This window comes from Pleurodeles waltl, chromosome 2_1, assembly GCF_031143425.1.
Source record: "Pleurodeles waltl isolate 20211129_DDA chromosome 2_1, aPleWal1.hap1.20221129, whole genome shotgun sequence".
NCBI lineage: Eukaryota > Metazoa > Chordata > Amphibia > Caudata > Salamandridae > Pleurodeles > Pleurodeles waltl.
Window position 1 is genome coordinate 40,807,641 of NC_090438.1, and position 21,979 is coordinate 40,829,619.

Genomic DNA, 21,979 nt, shown 5'->3' on the forward strand with positions numbered 1-21,979 from the left:
GGTCAGGGGAGTGGTCACTCCCCTTTCCTTTGTCCAGTTTCACGCCAGAGCAGGGCTAAGGGGTCCCTGAACCGGTGTAGACTGGCTTATGCAGAATTGGGCACATCTGTGCCCAACAAAGCATTTCCAGAGGCTGGGGGAGGCTACTCCTCCCCTGCCTTCACACCATTTTCCAAAGGGAGAGGGTGTAACACCCTCTCTCAGAGGAAGTCCTTTGTTCTGCCATCCTGGGCCAAGCCTGGCTGGACCCCAGGAGGGCAGAAACCTGTCTGAGGGGTTGGCAGCAGCAGCAGCTGCAGTGAAACCCCAGGAAAGGCAGTTTGGCAGTACCAGGGTCTGTGCTACAGACCACTGGGATCATGGGATTGTGCCAACTATGCCAGGATGGCATAGAGGCGGCAATTCCATGATCATAGACATGTTACATGGCCATATTCGGAGTTACCATTGTGAAGCTACATATAGGTAGTGACCTATATGTAGTGCACGCGTGTAATGGTGTCCCCGCACTCACAATGTCCGGGGAATTGGCCCTGAACAATGTGGGGGCACCTTGGCTAGTGCCAGGGTGCCCTCACACTAAGTAACTTTGCACCTAACCTTTACCAGGTAAAGGTTAGACATATAGGTGACTTATAAGTTACTTAAGTGCAGTGAAAAATGGCTGTGAAATAACGTGGACGTTATTTCACTCAGGCTGCAGTGGCAGGCCTGTGTAAGAATTGTCAGAGCTCCCCATGGGTGGCAAAAGAAATGCTGCAGCCCATAGGGATCTCCTGGAACCCCAATACCCTGGGTACCTCAGTACCATATACTAGGGAATTATAAGGGTGTTCCAGTATCCAATGTAAATTGGTAAAATTGGTCACTTGCCTGTTAGTGACAATTTTAAAGAAATGAGAGAGCATAACCACTGAGGTTCTGATTAGCAGAGCCTCAGTGAGACAGTTAGGCATCACACAGGGAACACATACCTATAGGTCACAAACTTATGAGCACTGGGGTCCTGACTAGCAGGGTCCCAGTGACACATAACAAACATACTGAAAACATAGGGTTTTCACTATGAGCACTGGGCCCTGGCTGGCAGGATCCCAGTGAGACAGTGAAAACACCCTGACATACACTCACAAACAGGCCAAAAGTGGGGGTAACAAGGCTAGAAAGAGGCTACTTTCTCACAGTGGGCTGCTTGGCCCTTTAGCCAGCAGCACTTTAAATTCAGAGACCTGTTGCTGCACAAACCCTTAGGAAATAAATCCTACAGGTCCCAGAATGCAAAGTGTCCTTGGCTACAGTCCAGGCGAGGATGAAGTTGCCACTCATCACACGGGGTCGCTTGGCAGGCGTGTGTCCTAGATAAGTGGACATTTAGGTCAAGAATAACCGCGAGGGGTCGTTCTGTCCACATATGGCCCCCTCGCAGGCCATCCATGCCCTTGCGCCAACACCATGACCCTTCTGTGGCTTTAAGGCCTGGAGAGCAGCGCCCTAGTTACCCACTGATCGCCCCCAGCTGGGCCAGGCCTCTGGACCCGCCTCGAGTCTTCTTGAAAGGTCCTGGGGGAAGGGCCGGCTCTCACTCCCCTGGCTCCAGAGGTCCCCCCGGCCTGTGGCTCCTGTCCCTGGGTCCAGCTCTCCAGTCCGTGATGGAGGCGCTCTGATGGGCAGCAGGTGAGGAGAGGCCGGGCAGGCGAGCTCCCTTCTCCCAGCAGTGGGATGGCAGCCGTGGGGACTGTCTCTGAGGAGGTATGAGAGCAGCGGCCTCGAGGCGCTCCACTGGGGGGGTTTATGCAGTCCAGGCGGGGCTTTTCGTGTTATCCTAGCACAGACCTTCCGCTCTGACCAGGGGGTGCTCAAATACGCAGGGACATCTTAATTTAGGGGCCTGGGCCAAAAGTATTTCTGGGGACCTTGTTCGGAACAGTTATGAATTTATGATCCAGTTTTATTACTTTCCTGCCCTCTTTGGCCGGGTCACTGACCGTGCACAAGTCCAGATTCTAAATGGGTTTACATGTAATACTCTGGAAAGTGACGTGTTTTCAATATTTTAATACAGTAGCTCACTAATACTACTTCAAATAATCTCTGTAACACCCCCGTTTCTGATATGTGAGGTTCTGTTGTGATGAGAAAGAAACTTTATTTTTTTTTAATGGACGTTGCGTGGAACATAAACACATTTCTGATTTGTCTACAAACTGCTTGTAATAGACTCGCACCTCTCCGAAAATAAATTAAAGAAAAATGTATATCTTTTAAGAGTTATTTACGGTCAGCAGGGCAAGTCTCTCAGCAGAACAAAGCTAAGTATGTCAGGCTCCCCCCGAAAGTCTGGGGCCCGGGGCCAGAGCCCACTTAGCCAAAGCTGTGAAACATCTCCGCAAACGAGGTCAGCCTGTCCGAGCCGTGTGCCCAAAACTGGCGAGTTCAGGTTCCTTGAAATCAGGGGCCTGTTTTAGTCCCAAATTACGTTGCTGGAAATTCAGAGACGTTGCTTCAGACTTGTGAGTGACTTACTTGGCAGGAGCTCATTCTCTCTACCTATTTTTAAGAACGGGGATTCTAGAAATGTCCCCTTTCTGCTTCATTTCCTCCCCTCCAATTACTTTCTTTCACACGAAAGTGCCCCTGAAAAATGGGAAATAGCGTATTACTCTTGAAAAATAAGAAACGTGCTATTCCCTACTCGCTGTTGAGCGGTGCTTAATTTGTAAGTAAAAAAGTGCCGGTGCCCAGAGCTCTCTGAAACGCGGCTGCTGCAAATAAGTGTGCTACTGAGGCAGCGTAATCCTGAAGCCATCTCGGGCCTCTTTGATCCAATTACAGCCACTCCCTGACCCTTCAGCTCATTCTTGTAGCTTCCTCTCTTTGTGGTGTTTTTTCGTTTTTCTCTTCCTCCGTCTTTCTCATATGTGTCTTTTGCTCGGAGTAAATGCTTGAGGCAGAAAAATAAGTGCCCGCCCTCAAAAATAAGTGTCAGTGCTCATAAGAGTCAGTGGTCAGCACCGGGAACAACAATCACAAATTAAGCCCTGCTGTTGAGTGGACACTTACACAGAAGGAATACGTGACGTTCTTGGTCCCACAATACTATGTTATTTTCTACTGACTTTTACAACCCTCTCGACCTCTGACCCCGTTTCTTAACGCCACGCTCTCTCTGTACCCCCCGCCTCGTCAGAGGGCAGAAAAGCCTGAGCACATGTTGCGGGCTCTGGAAGAACTCACTGCCGAGTTTCCCACCAAGGGCCACATTTCGACTCACAACCTACTTAAGCATCACATGTGCCAATGGGTCTGACCCGCTTCTCGCTAAAATATGTAAGGAAGGCTGCTCCAGTGGGGAAAAAACGAAAAATAAAATAGCTCCCTGTGCATAATGCGTCTGTGAGAACGAATTTAACGTGTGACGATTCAGGGCACTTTTGATATGTACAAATAGGCCCTCGTTGTGTGTGTTTTCTTATTTTTTTTATTTTTCTATTTATTTCTTAAACTTTCCATCCGTGTTTGTGTCCTCACTATTTCTGCATTTATCTGTATTTACATGTTGTTGTGAAGACGTAATGCCCCGGTTCCCAGTCCTGTGTCGCCGATGGGACATGCTCGCTCGTGGATGCTACCGTGTTTCAGCTACAAGACCCGTGATGCATCTCCGGCATCAATGCGCTTTCATGAACACATTAGCATTGTCGAGCAGAGGGAGGCTCGTCTGCAGATGTTTAACGCCTAGAGAACCTTGTCTCTCTTGTAACTCCCCTAGCAGTCACGAGTGACACCATTGAAAATAACTTAAAAGAAGGCTCATTTTGGTTTGTGGGTTTTCCTTGCACATTTAGAAACATATCTACAATAGATAAATAGGTGGTTTCTGTTTTTCTTTATCTGTTAAAAAATGTAAAACTGGGAGCCTTATTTACAATGGCAGAACTCCAAAGGTAGAGGAATGATCTACCCAGCAGCCCATAGCATGAGTGGGGGGAGGGAAATACTCCCGTGGGAGGGCTCTGCCTTTGGTGAGGGAGAAGCCGTACTTAAGTGGAGCCGGAAGAAGCAGATGGTCACACGGGCACTCGTATGTTTTGGGGATCATGTCTGTTGGGCAGTGAGTGATTCACACCAACAACTGCCAGCCCCAGGAGGATATGAGCTGGTGGAATACATTGTGTAGACACTAGTGGTACTCACACGTCTGTAATCCCAGCGGATTTTGGGCACAGTTAACACGCAGTGGTACATTGTGTAGAGGGCACTGGTTCACCCTGTGCCATCTGCCAGTCAGTGTAAGGTGACCACCCGTCCGTAAATTTCACGGACCGCCCGTAATTTCGCCCTGCAGTCTGTGGTACGTGATGAAAGCCTTAACGGACGGCATTTATCCGTAATTTCAGCCTTTCCCCAAAAGGACAACACAGGCAGGGCGAAATTACGGGCAGATCCGTTTCCCCGGCTGGAGTGCAGGGCTCTGAGGAAGGAGTAGACCGATAAGAAACCGACCTTCTTGCCAGGGGTCTCCTTCCATAAAGAAATGCAAACGTGCATAACTGGTGAATCTGCAAATGTAAACAGTCTTGAAAACCTGCATTGACTTTAACCAAAGTAGTCACTTGAAGCTTTCTGATGGCAAAGGTATTTTCATTTAAAGAAGTACTGTGATGATGTTCCAAGGTGCTCTGTGGAGTGTGTGTTTTTAATGGAGTGTTATAACATTTTTTACTACTAGGTATAAACTGTATATTATTCAAATCTGTTTTTGAGAAGCACTTTTTAAAATTTAACCAAAATGTATTTGCGCGTTTTGTAGCAGCATATATTATGATGTAATTCTATTTATATAGCGCTTACTACCCCTGACGAGTCATCAAATCCATGTTTAAAATAAGGATTTACACTTTCACAATTCTTTCAGGGACCTCAGTACCTCATAGTACTAACAAACATTGACAAAGCCAATAGGTCTCGTCTATGCAAGAGTTATTGGCTTAGCCAATGTGTTTTAGCCATGTAATACACCAGAGAGGCTGCTATTCATGGCTAACAGTTAGTGCATAGTGGGCGCTCGTAATAGAGCCATTAGCAAAATTGCTCCGAGAGGATCCTCTCACTGAAGGATGGCCCTGGCCTACGGGATCGGAGGACCGAATGGCGTTATACGCCAGTGATGTCCTCCTATATATTTCTAATCCAGCCACAAGTGGTCCGTGTATCCTACAGATCCTAGACCTATTCTCAGAAGCCTCTGGCCTCACGCTAAATCCCTGTAAATCTCTGCTGGTCCCGCTGCATCCAGCAAGAGATAGCATGATCTGGCAATAGACCATCCCCGTCCGTCGGAACAGTTTTAAATACCTGGGAGCCTATATTGCTCTTATACCTGAGCTGACGTGGGAGCACAATGTCACACCACTCCTCGCCAAGGTCAAGGCTGACCTTCAGCGTTGGCAAACCGTGCCCCTCAACCTGCTTGGAAGAATTGCGCTTTTTAAAATGATGGTCCTCCCAAGACTCCTCTACCTGCTACAAAACTTCTGCCCAATCCCCAAGAGATGGTTTAAGGACCTTGACTCAGTGATTCGCCACTTCCTATGGAAGGGCACCCGCCCTCGGCTGGCGCTAACCAAATGCCAACGAGACGTGTATGATGGAGGATTGGGAATGTGCGTACCTACTTGAGCTCCACACACTGAGCTACTCCGGAAAATTCAATGTTCTCTATGGGTGCCCAATCCCTCGATCCACCCCGGAAGTGACTAGAGTGGCGCTGATGGGGTAGAGGGATGCCCAGAGGGTCACAGGGTGGTGGAACCGAATTACTCAACAAACCTCACTGTGGCACGGTAAGCTCCTTGCTGAAGTAGCGGGACTGAAGGGGTTCCAGAAATGGGATAGCATAGGGATCTCTACGCTCGGGGGTGTTTGGGGGGGTTCACATATGAGGTCCTTTGAGGACCTCCAGGGACTCTTCTCGCTGAACAAAACACAGTTCTACAAGTACCTCCATTTACGCCATGCCCTAACGGTACACATGCGAGTTGACTACCACATTCCCGAACATACCCCCATGGAAACGAAAGTACTAATGGGTAACCTGGGTAGAGGAGGAGTTTCGCAGATATACCGCTCCCAAATAGCTAACACTCGGGCTCCCTTGAGAAGCTCCGTCGCAGATGGGAGGGATGGGTGCGACCAATCAAAGAGGGAGATTGGGTGGAGGCTCTAATGGCACCCTGAACCCTGACAATATCCACCAAATTCTGTCTCCTACAATCCTTCTTCCTGCACACTGCATACCTGACACCCGAAAGATTATATAGGGTGGGCCTCCGCTCCGCGTCGCTTGCCTGAGATGCTCTCAACCAGAGGCTGATTTCTTTCACATGACATGGACCTGCCCAATCGTAGAGGTTTACTGGGGAGCAATCAAAAGTCAGATCTCCAGGACCCTACAGACCGACGTTACTGGCCCCACTCCCGTTTCTCCTGGGGGTAATGAGCGATACGGACCTACGGAGAGCAGATTGGACTTTCATGGGATTAGCGTGCTTGGTTGCTAAGAGACATTATGACTGAGTGAGTGGAAGGCGGGAACGGCACCATCCCTGAACAAATGGAGACGGGGAGTGGACTGGTGTGCACAGCGAGAGAGGCTGGTTTACTAGGTCAGGGGATGCCCAAGTAAATATGACAGTATAGGGGAAGTGGGAGGCCCTGGCAGGAGACTAGAGTAAAATAGAGCTCAACACGTGATTGGAACTCTCGCCTCAGGGGCGTGACCCATGTCCTGACCCGTCCCTCATCCTTAAGTGGGCATATACCAGGGGCCCGAGGCTAATCTTTTTTTTGCCAGCGAGAGACAATGATACTATGCACCATGTTTTTCATATGGACCGGGTTGACCAAAACCACATCAAGTACTTAATGTATCCAATATGTGTTAATAAGGAGCAGTTTATTATGTTAATTTCATTTCAACATTTGTACACAATGTCATTTCTTATTTGCTTAAAACAATAAAAATGTCTTTATAAAAAAAAAAAAACAGTGCATGATGGAGTAGATTGGCGTAGAGCCCAGTGGGGCAGAGTACGGTGCAGTGGGCTACAGTGCAGTTGTTTGAAGTTCATTGGCATAGAGTGCAGTGGCAAACAATAGAGTGGCAGGGAGTGCAACAGTGTAGAGTGGTGCAGTGGCATAGAGTGCAGACTAGACTTGCGTGGCAGAGTGTGCAGTGGAGTTGTGCAGAGTGGTGTAGTGTAAAGTGTAGTGCTGCAGAGTAGAGTGGAGTCGTACAGAGTAGATTGGTGTACAGTACAGTGGCGGAAAGTGCAATGTTGCAGAGTAGAGGGTCAGTGCAGTGATGTGGAGTAAAGTGGCACAGAGAGCAGTGGCGTACAGTGGTGCAGAGAGGGCAGTGGCGTAAAGTGCAATTGTTTAGAGTGCATTAATGCAGAGTGAAGTGGCACAGGGTGGCATGGGGTAGAGTAGCATACAGTGCAGTAGAGTGGCAGAGAGTGTAGTAATTCAGAGTAGACTCGTGGTGCAGAGTAGAGTATAGTGCCTTAAGTGTACTACTGCATTCTATGCCACTGCAACGTAGAGTGGTGTAGAGTGCAGTGTTGCAGAGTTGAGTGTCACTGCAGAGAACAGTGGCATAGAGTACAGTGGTGCAGAGTAAAGGGCAGTGGCCTACAGTGCAGTTGTTTAGAGTGCACTGGCGTAGAGTGGCATGGGGCAGAGTAGAGTGCAGTGGAATAGTGTATAGGTACAGAATGTAGTAGTACAGAGTAGAGTCGTGTAGAGTATAGTGGTGGCCAGTGCAGTGTTGCAGAGTAATGTCAGCGTGCAGTGAACTAGATTGCAGTGGTCACAGTGGCCTAGAGTGCAGTGGCATAGAATAGATTGTTTCAGAGTAGAGTGCAGTTGCATAGAGTGGAGAAGTGCAGGGTAGAGTGCAGTGGCATGGAATGCAGTGGACCAGAGTGCAGTAGCATTGAATAGATTGTTTCACAGTAAAGTGAGGTGGCTTAGAGTGGAGAGGTGCAGGGTAGAGGAGTTGCGTAGAGTGGCATAGAGTGTGATGGCAGAGAGTAAAGTGGCATAGAGTGCAGAGTAGATTAGAGTGCCATACAGTGTATTGATGTAGAGTTCAGGGGCATAGAGTTGATTACAGAGTAAAGTGCACTAGCATAGTGTATTAGCTTAGAGTGCAGTGGCGTACAGTGCAGCGTTGCAGAGGGGCACAGAGTGGAGTTGTTCGGATTAGATTAGTGTTGCCTAGACTGGAGTGGTATGGCATGCAGAGGCGCAGGGTGCAGTGATGTAGAGAGGCGTAAAGTGCATTGGCGTAGAGTGGTACAGAGTAGAGTAGAGAGGCATAGTGTGAAGTAGCATAGAGAGCAGTGGCACAATGTGGAGTGCTTCAGAATGGAGAAGAGTGCAGTGTCCCACAGTGCAGTGGCATGGAGTGGTGTAAAGTGGAGCGTGGCAGGGTAGGGTGCAATGGTGTGGAGTGGATTATTCATGGTGTGGTAACACACTGCCATTACAGAAAACACGTTTTTGATTGAAATGACCATTACATTTGCACAGACATACAATTTTTCAAATCAAACTATACTGTACACAGACGATGGTGTGCGGAAATTGCATCACCTAATGCAATGATTTGTTTTAATCATATATAGGTATTTGCTTCCAGCACAGTTCAGAATTAACAAAAATGTGCTTCATTTGTACTCCTAATTCTGATGTATTCTGAAGTTTATTTAAATGTTGTCATGTGATAGAAAAAACTCTTTCCTAACCCCAGTTTCCAGCAAGATTGTTGCAGAAATCCTTTCACTTTGAAGTCAGAGAAAGAAAAGTAAACACTAAGTTCCCATCGAAGAAAGAGCCTGACATTTGACTTTGTTTTTTGAATGCACAGCAAATGTGATGAGATAAGAAAAAGATTTACAGGCCTGTTTACAGAAAGGAGGCACTCGGAAGGACACTGTAAATAAGGTTTGGGCAAGGGAAGGAACAAACTCAAGCTGGATAGCCTAAAACAAATAAAGCCAGCAAATTGAAAGCAACAAAATATGAGCTACAAACCACAAGGCCAATGGCAAGCAATGGGCAGAATGCATTCCCAAGGAAGCTCCACAAATGTACTTAAAGTGACCGCCATTGGATACTTTGTGGGGAAGTCAAGTATTTTTGTCCATCCATATCTTGCAGTGGTTTGGCCACATGAATCACCCAGGTAGTATGATGAGAAGACCTGGAGTGGTTTCCATGTTGCAGGAAAGGTCTGTACACCCATTCTATCAGTTTGCCTCCAGTTCCTATGGTACAGAGCTTCTGACACACCTCTTGTAAGGTTAGTGCTAGGTGGCAAATATGATATAGGGCATTTAATGATTATTTAAGGTGGTTGGTTGTAAGTAAGGAGTTGACAAGGGTGAAGATGGTAGTCTGCCACAAGGGTTTGGAAATTTAGTAGCTCTCTGTCCAGAAACAAATCCCCCAATTTGAAGATACCTGCAGCATGCCGCTGATGGAGTTGCTCTGAGCACAGCCGTCCTGTGTGAGTGGGAAGGCTTAGCAAAGGTAGCTCAAGAGCACAGGGCTTCTTTGTGTCAGTGAGTTTACAGGTTCTGGCAAGGCAAGAGGAAGCCATGCATGATAACAATCAACAACAAAAGGCAACTCATTACTTGAAATAAATGCACATTCTAAACATGTAGGAATAAACTTATGAGTGCTCATACACTGACACACATCGTTGCCTTGATATGTAATTCCGGGTTTACAATAGTAGACCCGTTTTAATAATGAACAAACAATTCAGTGGGGCACATCAACAATCAATGTCTATAGTTTTACAATATCAAAATGAGATGGCATGAGAGATTCTAGTATATTCTAACTAAATTGCTAATTAATAAATCTCCCTTTCCTGAATGTGTAAAAAAACAGTAACTAACCAAAGAAGACAAACATGTATCCATGTAAAACTAATCAAACAAAAGTGTCCATGCAAATAGAAAATTTTAATACAAAAGAAAATATCATATTATACACATAAACATATATACATATAGACACAACATATAGAAAAAGTATGAAAAGCCATCAGCCGACACGTGTTTCGTCCTGACTGGACTTCTTCAAGGCTGAGAGAATCACAACAAATGACAATCAATTACAACAAATATATATGTACAATATATACAAACATTGAAAAATATATACACATCCAATATTTTGCCCTTTCCTTTTCCAAAATACAAAAACAGATACATTCTTTGGTCAATTGAATACACAAGCGCTTATATATGCATATTATTTGTAATATTTCTCTTGATTTAAAACTAAACAAGAGACTTCAGAAGAAAGGGAGAAAACCACCACCACACAACCTCAGTGGTAAAGTGTTTATTTGAAATGTCCGACAATATAATATAGAATATTTCCCATGTACCCAAGAGTAGGTCTGTTGGAGCCACAGCGATAGTTAGCCATGCAACATGCAAGCCCAAGTGTAAATGAATTTCTTTTTTGTTGGCATTCGGTCACTTTAAGTCTAAAGTTTCTCTCTTTTCAAAAATAAACTACTTAATGCCCAGAATAACCCCTCATTGTGTAATGGTGAGGAAAAAAAAAAGAATCGAATAAGTATATACCTTTATTCACTTCTATGTCCGTATATTCATATCCCATTTATCATCCTCTACAAAGAAGGGGGGGGAAATGATAATTTTGTTACTCCCCTTTCACTTGTCAGAATTTATTTCAGGGAATGCCAATATAATATATTGTGGTACAATTACTGACCTGTTTTAAATCCTAGTCAGTCACTTCCTTGCTGTCTTCAAAATAAATCTAAGTTACAGGCATCGCAAGCCTCATGCATTGAGGAACCAACTGAAATACAAATAGTTACAATAACTCCAGTGTCTTCCCTCAATTCCTATGTGATCATCTTTGTACCAATATCTCCAAACTATCCTGGTAATGGAGCCAACATTCTAATAATGCTCCATTTTTCATTAAATTACATAAGAAACATTTCCCAGACTTCTACCATACACTTACCTATATGCCTCTCTTTCTGTTTTTAAATTGCGTCCCAGTTCTATTTCCTGATGTATCTCGGCAAGAGCATCGAGGGCTCCTATATCTCGCCTCACTCTCCCCGACTTCTCCAAAGTAAGTGCAAGTCCCTCGCCGGCATTTTTCGCGCCACGTTAATACTCAAACCAAGTTCATTAGCAGAAAAAACGGACAAAAACTTGCGCATAGAACCACGACGGCCATTTTGAAGTGGTTCCTATTAAGTGAATGCTACCACAAAGCCAAGACGAAATATCGTCTATAGCACATGTAAACATTCTGAAACGGCGATTTTAATATCTCATATTCTTCACTGTTCTTTTAAACGCCGCGTTAATACTTAGACAGAATTCATTAGCCGGAAAAAAGGACAAGCACCTACCTATGAAAACCGCGGCGGCCATTTTGAAGTGGTTCATATTTGATAAATACTACCACCTAATGAAGACAAATTATCGTTTATAGCCTATGCAGACATTTGAAAGCGGCGATTTCAATATCTCATATCCTTCAACTAATACACCAGCCGTATTAAACAACCTTAAACGAACAATGAACACGAATATACACCTAGTCATAGTGACTAAAGCGGCTATTTATCAAGAGATTAATGCTTACTCGAAATTATTGAACAACGTAGGTGAAAACCTGTCTACTGCATATAACTACGGCGGCCATTTTTTAAATGGCAAAAACCATATATCACATATAACATTTCAGTAGTAAACTTTACCGCAGTAATCTTTCAACTTTACGAGAGAGTGCAAATTGGATCTATTTGCCAACCAAAGAAATACATTTTCAACCATCCAATATCATGATGGCTAAGTAATTTCTACCCCCAGTGTGTACAGAAATGTCACCTTAGTAAACATATAGAGTGAAGTCGTAAACGGTCCCCAAACATATAGAAAATTCTAATAAGAAAGGAAAAGACCCCCCCCTATCTTTAAAGGATTACGATATAGAAAGGATGTTAACAAAGTTAGTGACTCATATCCTTTGTGTGTTATTCTACATCCATAGTATGCCAAATGGATACATTCAGAGGAAATGGTACAATTCATCATCCAAATTCATGCCCATTTCAATCGTTCTTAATTTAATAATCCATTTTGCTTCATTTTTACGCAAGTCCAATGTTCTGTTGCCACCCCTAGCGTTCACCGGGATTTGATTTATACCCATGTATTTTACTAATGGAACCTCCGTTGCTGGATGTTTATCTTTAACATGCCGTACTAGCGGTGATGCTAGGTCATAATTTCTTAGGGCTCTGATATGTTCTTGAATACGTTCCTTCAAGGGCCTTATTGTACTGCCCACATATATCTGGCCACATATGCATTCCAATATGTATACCACAAATTTCGTATTACAGTTAATAAAGGTGGAGATTTTGTATTTGTCACTACCATTGTAGCTGAATTCAGTGGTTTTATGCAATGCCATACTACACATATTGCAATTACCACACCTATAGAAACCCGCAATTTGTTTAGGAAGCCATGTTGCTTTACTTTCCATTAGAGGTGGTAAAAAACTTTTACAGACTTAATTTCTGATAGTTTTACCTTTTGTGGATCATTTTAGGTTTCTTAGGAAGTAGAGCAGCAAGTGTCTCATCTGTCTGTAGAACATTCCAATGTTTACATAGAATGTGATATATATTGTGACTATTTTGGCTATACGCCGTACAAAAACTCATTGCTCTGTATGATGAACTGTCTCGCAACTTTGTCTTTTGACCCAGTAGGGTGGTTCTACATGTTTGATCAATCTTTTTCCTTGCTGTTTTAATGATACGCTTGGAATAGCCTCTCTGTGCAAATCTATCTTCCAATTTATTTAGTTCTATGTTACATACTTTGGGATCACTACAATTTCTTTTCAATCTGGTCATTTCCCCAAATGGGATGGCTGAAATTTGACTTTTGGGATGCGCACTTTCCGCATGTAGTATCGAATTGCAGGCTGTAGGTTTGCGGTAAACGTTCGTATGGATCTTATTATCTGCGACAGATATCTCTAGATCTAAAAAACAGACTTTGTTCTTACTGAATTCATACGTCATTTTGATATTGAAGATGTTACAATTGATGTATTCATAGAATTCCATTAATAGTTGTTCCGATCCAGTCCAAATCATTAAAACATCATCAATATATCTTCCCCAGAAGAAAATGTTGTCGGTAAATACAGAGGGACCCTTCTTCCAAACATGTTAGTGACAAATACAAAATCTCCACCTTTATTAACTGTAATACGAAATTTGTGGTATGCATATGTGGCCAGATATATGTGGGCAGTACAATAAGGCCCTTGAAGGAACGTATTCAAGAACATATCAGAGCCCTAAGAAATTATGACATAGCATCACCGCTAGTACGGCATGTTAAAGATAAACATCCAGCAACTGAGGTTCCATTAGTAAAATACATGGGTATAAATCAAATCCCGGTGAACGCTAGGGGTGGCAACAGAACATTGGACTTGCGTAAAAATGAAGCAAAATGGATTATTAAATTAAGAACGATTTGAAATGGGCATGAATTTGGATGATGAATTGTACCATTTCCTCTGAATGTATCCATTTGGCATACTATGGATGTAGAATAACACACAAAGGATATGAGTCACTAACTTTGTTAACATCCTTTCTATATCGTAATCCTTTAAAGATAGGGAGGGTCTTTTCCTTTCTTATTCGAATTTTCTATATGTTTGGGGGACCGTTTACGACTTCACTCTATATGTTTACTAAGGTGACATTTCTGTACACACTGGGGGTAGAAATTACTTAGCCATCATGATATTGGATGGTTGAAAATGTATTTCTTTGGTTGGCAAATAGATCCAATTTGCACTCTCTCGTAAAGTTGAAAGATTACTGCGGTAAAGTTTACTACTGAAATGTTATATGTGATATATGGTTTTTGCCATTTAAAAAATGGCCGCCGTAGTTATATGCAGTAGACAGGTTTTCACCTACGTTGTTCAATAATTTCGAGTAAGCATTAATCTCTTGATAAATGGCCGCTTTAGTCACTATGACTAGGTGTATATTCGTGTTCATTGTTCGTTTAAGGTTGTTTAATACGGCTGGTGTATTAGTTGAAGGATATGAGATATTGAAATCGCCGCTTTCAAATGTCTGCATAGGCTATAAACGATAATTTGTCTTCATTAGGTGGTAGTATTTATCAAATATGAACCACTTCAAAATGGCCGCCGCGGTTTTCATAGGTAGGTGCTTGTCCTTTTTTCCGGCTAATGAATTCTGTCTAAGTATTAACGCGGCGTTTAAAAGAACGGTGAAGAATATGAGATATTAAAATCGCCGTTTCAGAATGTTTAGATGTGCTATACTGTAGACGATATTTCGTCTTGGCTTTGTGGTAGCATTCACTTAATAGGAACCACTTCAAAATGGCCGTCGTGGTTCTATGGTCAAGTTTTTGTCCATTTTTTCTGCTAATGAACTTGGTTTGAGTATTAACGTGGCGCGAAAAATGCCGGCGAGGGACTTGCACTTACTTTGGAGAAGTCGGGGAGAGTGAGGCGAGATATAGGAGCCCTCGATGCTCTCGCCGAGATACATCGGGAAATAGAACTGGGACGCAATTTAAAAACAGAAAGAGAGGCATATAGGTAAGTGTATGGTAGAAGTCTGGGAAATGTTTCTTATGTAATTTAATGAAAAATGGAGCATTATTAGAATGTTGGCTCCATTACCAGGATAGTTTGGAGATATTGGTACAAAGATGATCACATAGGAATAGAGGTCTTTTTAGGGAAGACACTGGAGTTATTGTAACTATTTGTATTTCAGTTGGTTCCTCAATGCATGAGGCTTGCGATGCCTGTAACTTAGATTTATTTTGAAGACAGCAAGGAAGTGACTGACTATGATTTAAAACAGGTCAGTAATTGTACCACAATATAATTATATTGGCATTCCCTGAAATAAATTCTGACAAGTGAAAGGGGAGTAACAAAATTATCATTTTCCCCCCCCTTCTTTGTAGAGGATGATAAATGGGATATGAATATACGGACATAGAAGTGAATAAAGGTATATACTTATTCGATTCTTTTTTTTTTTTCTCACCATTACACAATGAGGGGTTATTCTGGGCATTAAGTAGTTTATTTTTGAAAAGAGAAACTTTAGACTTAAAGTGATTGAATGCCAACAAAAAAGAAATTCATTTACACTTGGGCTTGCATGTTGCATGGCTAACTATCGCTGTGGCTCCAACAGACCTACTCTTGGGTACATGGGAAATATTCTATATTATATTGTCGGACATTTCAAATAAACACTTTACCACTGAGGTTGTGTGGTGGTGGTTTTCTCCCTTTCTTCTGAAGTCTCTTGTTTAGTTTTAAATCAAGAGAAATATTACAAATAATATGCATATATAAGCGCTTGTGTATTCAATTGACCAAAGAATTTATCTGTTCTGTTCTTGTATTTTGGAAAAGGAAAGGGCAAAATATTGGATGTGTATATATTTTTCAATGTTTGTATATATTGTACATATATATTTGTTGTAATTGATTGTCATTTGTTGTGATTCTCTCAGCCTTGAAGAAGTCCAGTCAGGACGAAACACGTGTCGGCTGATGGCTTTTCATACTTTTTCTATATGTATATATGTTTATGTGTATAATATGATATTTTCTTTTGTATTAAAATTTTCTATTTGCAGGGACACTTTTGTTTGATTAGTTTTACATGGATACATGTTTGTCTTCTTTGGTTAGTTATTGTTTTTTTACACATTCATGAAAGGGAGATTTATTAATTGGCAATTTAGTTAGAATATACTAGAATCTCTCATGCCATCTCATTTTGATATTATAAAACTATAGACATTGATTGTTGATGTGCCCCACTGAATTGTTTGTCCATGCATGATAACCCCGGATGGTGATCCGTAGAATGGTCAGTAGGAAACTATGAGCAGTGCATTAAGCCTTCCTTAAAAGTCTTTACTGGTAAACCCCATCTCATGCAGGGAGGTGGGCAGGAAGCCAGTGAGCCACCCATTGGACTGGTGCAGCTGAATAATAGCATTCTAAGTCCAGAAGACCTAATCCACCCGCAGTCACGGGTAGCTTTAGGGTAGAAAGAGCTACCCACCGGCTCCACAGCAACCAAATCAGATTAGTGGCATGTCTGAAGAAGGAATGAAGGAGGAGCAGTGGAAGGTTTGAAAATAATACTATAATTGAGGTAGCACACCATCTTCGCTAGTGCCACATGGCCTCTACAGAAAGCAGAAGAGAAGACCAAAAAGCAAACCGGGTTTCGAGGGACCGTGACCCTCTGTCGAGATTTCCATCCTGCAAATCAGTGGGAGAATGGTAGATATTAATCACTAGGATTTCAAAAGGTAACCGGTTCCCAGTTCAATCTGAGATCTAATTGTATATAAAGGGGAAACAGTGCCATATGTTAAAGAAACACTATTACATTTTAACATTTTTACTTTGTGCAATTTACATCCCAAAAATTTTGAAGATTGTATGTGTACTTGACACTTTGGGGTAACCCAAATCACTTTTGCTCAATTTAAAGACATGGACAAAGCTGTCAATTGCCCTGCACAACCTTGCAAGGGGTCTGGCCCCTGCTCACCCTTCACAAGCACTAACAGCGAACCATTGCACCAGAAGAGATTGCCAAGGTGGATGGGTGTTGCTTGTTCAACCACTTGACAGTGCCCCTTCTGTTTCTCTGCTGTCTGCAGAGACAACTCCCCAGGTACCCAATACCTTCCGATAGTCTTGGTTGACCCATCTTGTCTGATTTTTAGAAGTTGTCCCACCTTGTTCTTCTCTTCCTTATTTATCCAGTTCTTAGCAACAACCATTTGATTCACTTGCCGTGGATCTCACATTTTATCTCGATTTCTTTCTCCTCTTTTTTTTTTATCTTTGATTGGCAGTCCTTGCTCCCATTTCTGAGATAAATGTAGAGTCCCAGACATACACTCTAGTGCTGTGAGACTACAGACAAGTTGTGGGTACCTCACATCCTGACATTAGGTGTGAGACTGTCACCCACACCATCTGCCCTGCCTCATTAAATTTCTTTTAGGTTAAAAGTTCATGGGCGGTTGGAGTGAGCCAGATGTTTGTATTCAATTTGTTTAAACTAGCATAAAGTTAATTACCTTAATGTTTCCCAAACTATTTACCAGGGGTTTTAAAATGTTCAGAAACATAATCAAAATGTTGCTGTTTCTTTCTCTTCAAGAAAGATTTGGGTAGGGGTGATGGCCTTGCCGCAGTACTGAAGGGCATTAATTTACTACTAAACAAGGACATAATGTGACACCTGACTGTAGCATACCAGAGGCAATCACAAAAAGACAACAGTGAATAAATAGTGCTTGTAGGAAAGTACCCTCTTGCCTGGCATGTTACCCCCATATTTCACTGTATATATGTTGTCTTAGTCTATGTGTCACTGGGACCCTGCCAGGCAGGGCCCCAGTACTCATAAGTATGTGCTTTGTATGTGTTCCCTGTGTGATGCCTAACTGTCTCACTGAGGCTCTGCTAATCAGAACCTCAGTGGTTATGCTCTCTCTGCTTTCCAAATTGTCACTAACAGGCTAGTGACCAATTTCACCAATTCACATTGGCATACTGGAACACCCTTATAATTCCCTAGTATATGGTACTGAGGTACCCAGGGTATTGGGGTTCCAGGAGATCCCTATGGGCTGCAGCATTTCTTTTGTCACCCATAGGGAGATCTGACTATTCTTACACAGGCCTGCCAGTACAGCCTGAGTGAAATAACGTCCACGTTATTTCACAGCCATTTACCACTGCACTTAAGTAACTTATAAGTCACCTATATGTCTAACCTTTACCTGGTGAAGGTTGGGTGCAAAGTTACTTAGTGTGAGGGCACCCTGGCACAGGGCAAATTCCCCAGACTTTGTGAGTGCGGGGACACCATTACACGCGTGCACTGTACATAGGTCTCTACCTATGTACAGCGTCACAATGGTAACTCCGAACATGGCCATGTAATATGTCTAAGATCATGGAATTGTCACCCCAATGCCGCCCTGGCATTGGGGGGACAATTCCATGATCCCCCGGGTCTCTAGCCCAGAACCCGGGTACTGCCAAACAGCCTTTCTGGGGTTTTCACTGCAGCTGCTGCTGCTGCCAACCCCTCACAGGTTTCTGCCCTCCTGGGGTCCAGCCAGGCCTGGCCCAGGAAGGCAGAACAAAGGACTTCCTCTGAGAGAGGGTGTTACACCCTTTCCCTTTGAAAAAAGGTGTCAGGGCTGGGGAGGAGTAGCCTCCCCCAGCCTCTGGGAATGCTTTGATGGGCACAGATGGTGCCCATCTCTGCATAAGCCAGTCTACACCGGTTCAGGGATCCCCCAGCCCTGCTCTGGCATGAAACTGGACAAAGGAAAGGGGAGTGACCACTCCCCTGACCTGCACCTCCCAGGGGAAGTGCCCAGAGCTCCTCCAGCATGCCCCAGACCTCTGCCATCTTGGATTCAGAGGTGTGCTGGCACACTGGACTTCTCTGAGTGGCCAGTGCCAGCAGGTGACATCAGAGACTCCTGATAGGCTCTTACCTTTCTTATTAGCCTATCCTCCTTCCTAGGTAGCCAAACCTCCTTTTCTGGCTATTTAGGGTCTCTGCTTTGGGGAATTCTTCAGATACCGAATGCAAGAGCTCATCGGAGTTCCTCTGCATCTCCCTCTTCACCTTCTGCCAAAGGATCGACCGCTGACTGCTCAGGACGCCTGCAAAACGGCAACAAAGTAGCAAAGACGACTTGATCCTGCCGGCTTTCTCAACTGTTTCCTGGTGGTGCATGCTGTGGGGGTAGTCCGCCTCCTTTCTGCACCAGGGGCTCTGAAGAAATCTCCTGTGGGTCGACTGAATCTTCCCCCTGCAACCGCAGGCAACAAAAGACTGCATCACCGGTCCTCTGGGTCCCCTCTCAGCACGACAAGAGTGGTCCCTGGAACTCAGCAACTCTGTCCAAGTGACTCCCACAGTCCAGTGACTCTTCAGTCCAAGTTTGGTGGACGTACGTCCTTGCCTCCCCACGCTAGACTGCATTGCTGGGTACCGCGTGATTTGCAGCTGCTCCGGCTCCTGTGCACTTTTCCAGGATTTCCTTCATGCACAGCCAACCTGGGTCCCGACACTCTAACCTACAGTGCACAACCTTCTGAGTTGTCCTCCGGCGTCGTGGGACTCCCTTTTCTGACTTCAGGTGGACTCCGGTTCACTCCTCTTCTAAGTGCCTGTTCTGGTACTTCTGCGGGTGCTGCCTGCTTCTGTGAGGACTCCCTGACTTGCTGGGCGCCCCCTCTGTCTCCTCATCCAAGTGGCGACATCCTGGTCCCTCCTGGGCCACAGCAGCATCCAAAAACCCTAACTGCGACCCTTGCAGCTAACAAGGCTTGTTTGTGGTCTTTCTGTGTGGGAACACCTCTGCAAGCTTCTTCATGACGTGGGACATCCATCCTCCAAAGGGGAAGTTCCTAGTCCTCTTAGTTCTTGCAGAACACAAAGCTTCTTCCATCCGGTGGCAGCTTCCTTGCACCCTCAGCTGGCATTTCCTGGGCATCTGCCCAATCTCGACTTTATCGCGACTCTTGGACTTGGTCCCCTTGTTCCACAGGTACTCTCGTCCGGAAATCCACTTTGGTTGCATTGCTGGTGTTGGTTTTCCTTGCAGAATCCCCCCTATCACGAGTTCTGTGTTCTCTGGGGGTTGTAGGTGCACTTTACACCTACCTTACAGGGTCTTGGGGTGGGCTATTTTTCTAACCCTCACAGTTTTCTTACAGTCCCAGCGACCCTCTATAACTCACATAGGTTTGGGGTCCATTCGTTGTTCGCATTCCACTTTTGGAGTATATGGTTTGTGTTGCCCCTATACCTATGTGCTCCTATTGCAATCTATTGTAACTTTACACTGCTTGCATTACTTCCTTTTGCTATTACTGCATATTTTTGGTATTGTGTACATATATCTTGTGTATATTTATCATCCTCATACTGAGGGTACTCACTGAGATACTTTTGGCATATTGTCATAAAAATAAAGGTACTTTATTTTTAGTATATCTGTGTATTGTGTTTTCTTATGATATTGTGCATATGACACCAGTGGTATAGTGGGAGCTTTACATGTCTTCTAGTTCAGCCTAAGCTGCTTTGCCATAGCTACCTTCTATCAGCCTTAGCTGATAGAAACACCTCTATTCTACTAATAAGGGATAACTGGACCTGGCAAAAGGTGTAAGTACCTCTGGTACCCACTACAAGCCAGGCCAGCCTCCTACAGTGCTCTGTTAAAAAGGAGTAAATGAATGCACTGACCACACAGTGAGGCATGGCCTCTCTTGGGTGTGTCTGTAAAACTGACGTTTGTTCTTGAATTTCTGTCCTGAATTTTTTACAGTTCTGTCCAGAATTTGCCTCAATGCCAAGTGGTTACCCTATGTCAGTGGACCTAGGAGGCTAAGAGTCAGTGGCACGCAAGACATGTCATGGGGTTTACTGAACAATGGCCCAACTGCCAGTGCCCCCTGCCTGGTGCTTGTACCCCATGTGGGCTCTCAGTTGGTTCAGCACCAGAGGTGGTGTAATGTGGGGTTAACATTGGTGACACAAGGGAACAATCTGTTGACCCAGCAGGCCTGGAGAGCGTGACCATGTGAAGTGATACATTGGCCCACTCTGTGCCAGCTGCGTGCCCATAGCCCAGGAGACTGTCAGCTGGTGAAGCACAAAATGACGCGTTGTGTAGAGGCATTGGCCCACTCTGTGCCAGCTGCATGCCCCCAGCCCCAAAAGGATGTGTGCTGGTGGAGCACAAGATGGCGCATTGTGTAGTGGGCACTGGTCCAAGCTGTCACCAGCAGGTTCTGGGCAGCGTGAACGCAAGACATGGTACACTGGGCATAGACCCTGGGCATGGACCATGCAAGATGCATTCATGGATGCATAACTTCAGGCTTGTTGTAGTGGCTTTAAATGGTGGCTGAATCTTTTGCCAATATGAAATATAGTGCCTAGAAGTCATCAGTGCACCTTCATATGATTAAGGAGTTACCAGTTTTTGGGCGGGGCTCCTCCATTGACATGGTATTTCTAGAGAAACCCTTTCGTTTACTTACAATCTCGTGTCTCACAAATTATTTAAGTCCGTACGGCTGCTTATAACGGAAAGGCAAAAATACCTGCAATTTAATAATTAATAGGAAAGAGATTCCACCTGTGTCTTCGGCTCGCCACTGTTTAATGCCTCAAGACTGACAGGGAGGCGCTGGAGGACACTTAGTGCAGCCAAAAAGGCTGGAAATTCAAAATTTTAGCTTGATTGCACAAGAGTTATTAATATCTGGAAAATTATACCCTTTTAATCTGACCGTAAAGGGTTTTAGCAGGTTCGTTTTGAAGTGGAGGAGGGGGGGGGGGGGGGCAGGGGGGGGGCGTAAATCCAACCCAACGTTCTAGATGGAAGCACAATATTTAAAATTATGGCCACGACTTAAATCCTCTAACATTTTATCCAAATGGCCGACAAGTCCCGCCTTTGCTTGGGAGATCAGTTTTTCTTTTGAAGTCTGAGGCACAGCATCTCTTGCAGAGATGGTATTCCCACAACTGCAACACTGACTTACATATTCATTTTGCCATCTCCCCAAAGCATATCTCTTACATTCTGCCACGTAAATTCGCTTTTCCGCCCATCTCCTGCACATGAATCAGGCCGACAGCTGGAAACCCATCAGCCTAACCCAGCTCCAAGGCAGCACGTGGCTTGTGTAGGGCCCCAGGACTGATGCATCCTTTAATGAAATC

At 44.3% G+C, this 21,979-nt stretch overlaps 1 protein-coding gene across 1 annotated transcript in view; it reads left to right on the top strand.

Annotated features, from left to right (window-relative positions):
- The first annotated feature begins 1,530 nt into the window (after window positions 1–1,530).
- Window positions 1,531–21,979, top strand: part of LOC138260930 (uro-adherence factor A-like) — a 312,276-nt gene continuing 291,827 nt past the window's right edge. The window contains exon 1 of the mRNA XM_069209459.1: window positions 1,531–1,749. Within this exon, the coding sequence (XP_069065560.1) occupies window positions 1,720–1,749 (30 nt within the window). The 5' untranslated portion in view covers window positions 1,531–1,719. The remainder of the gene's footprint in view (window positions 1,750–21,979) is intronic.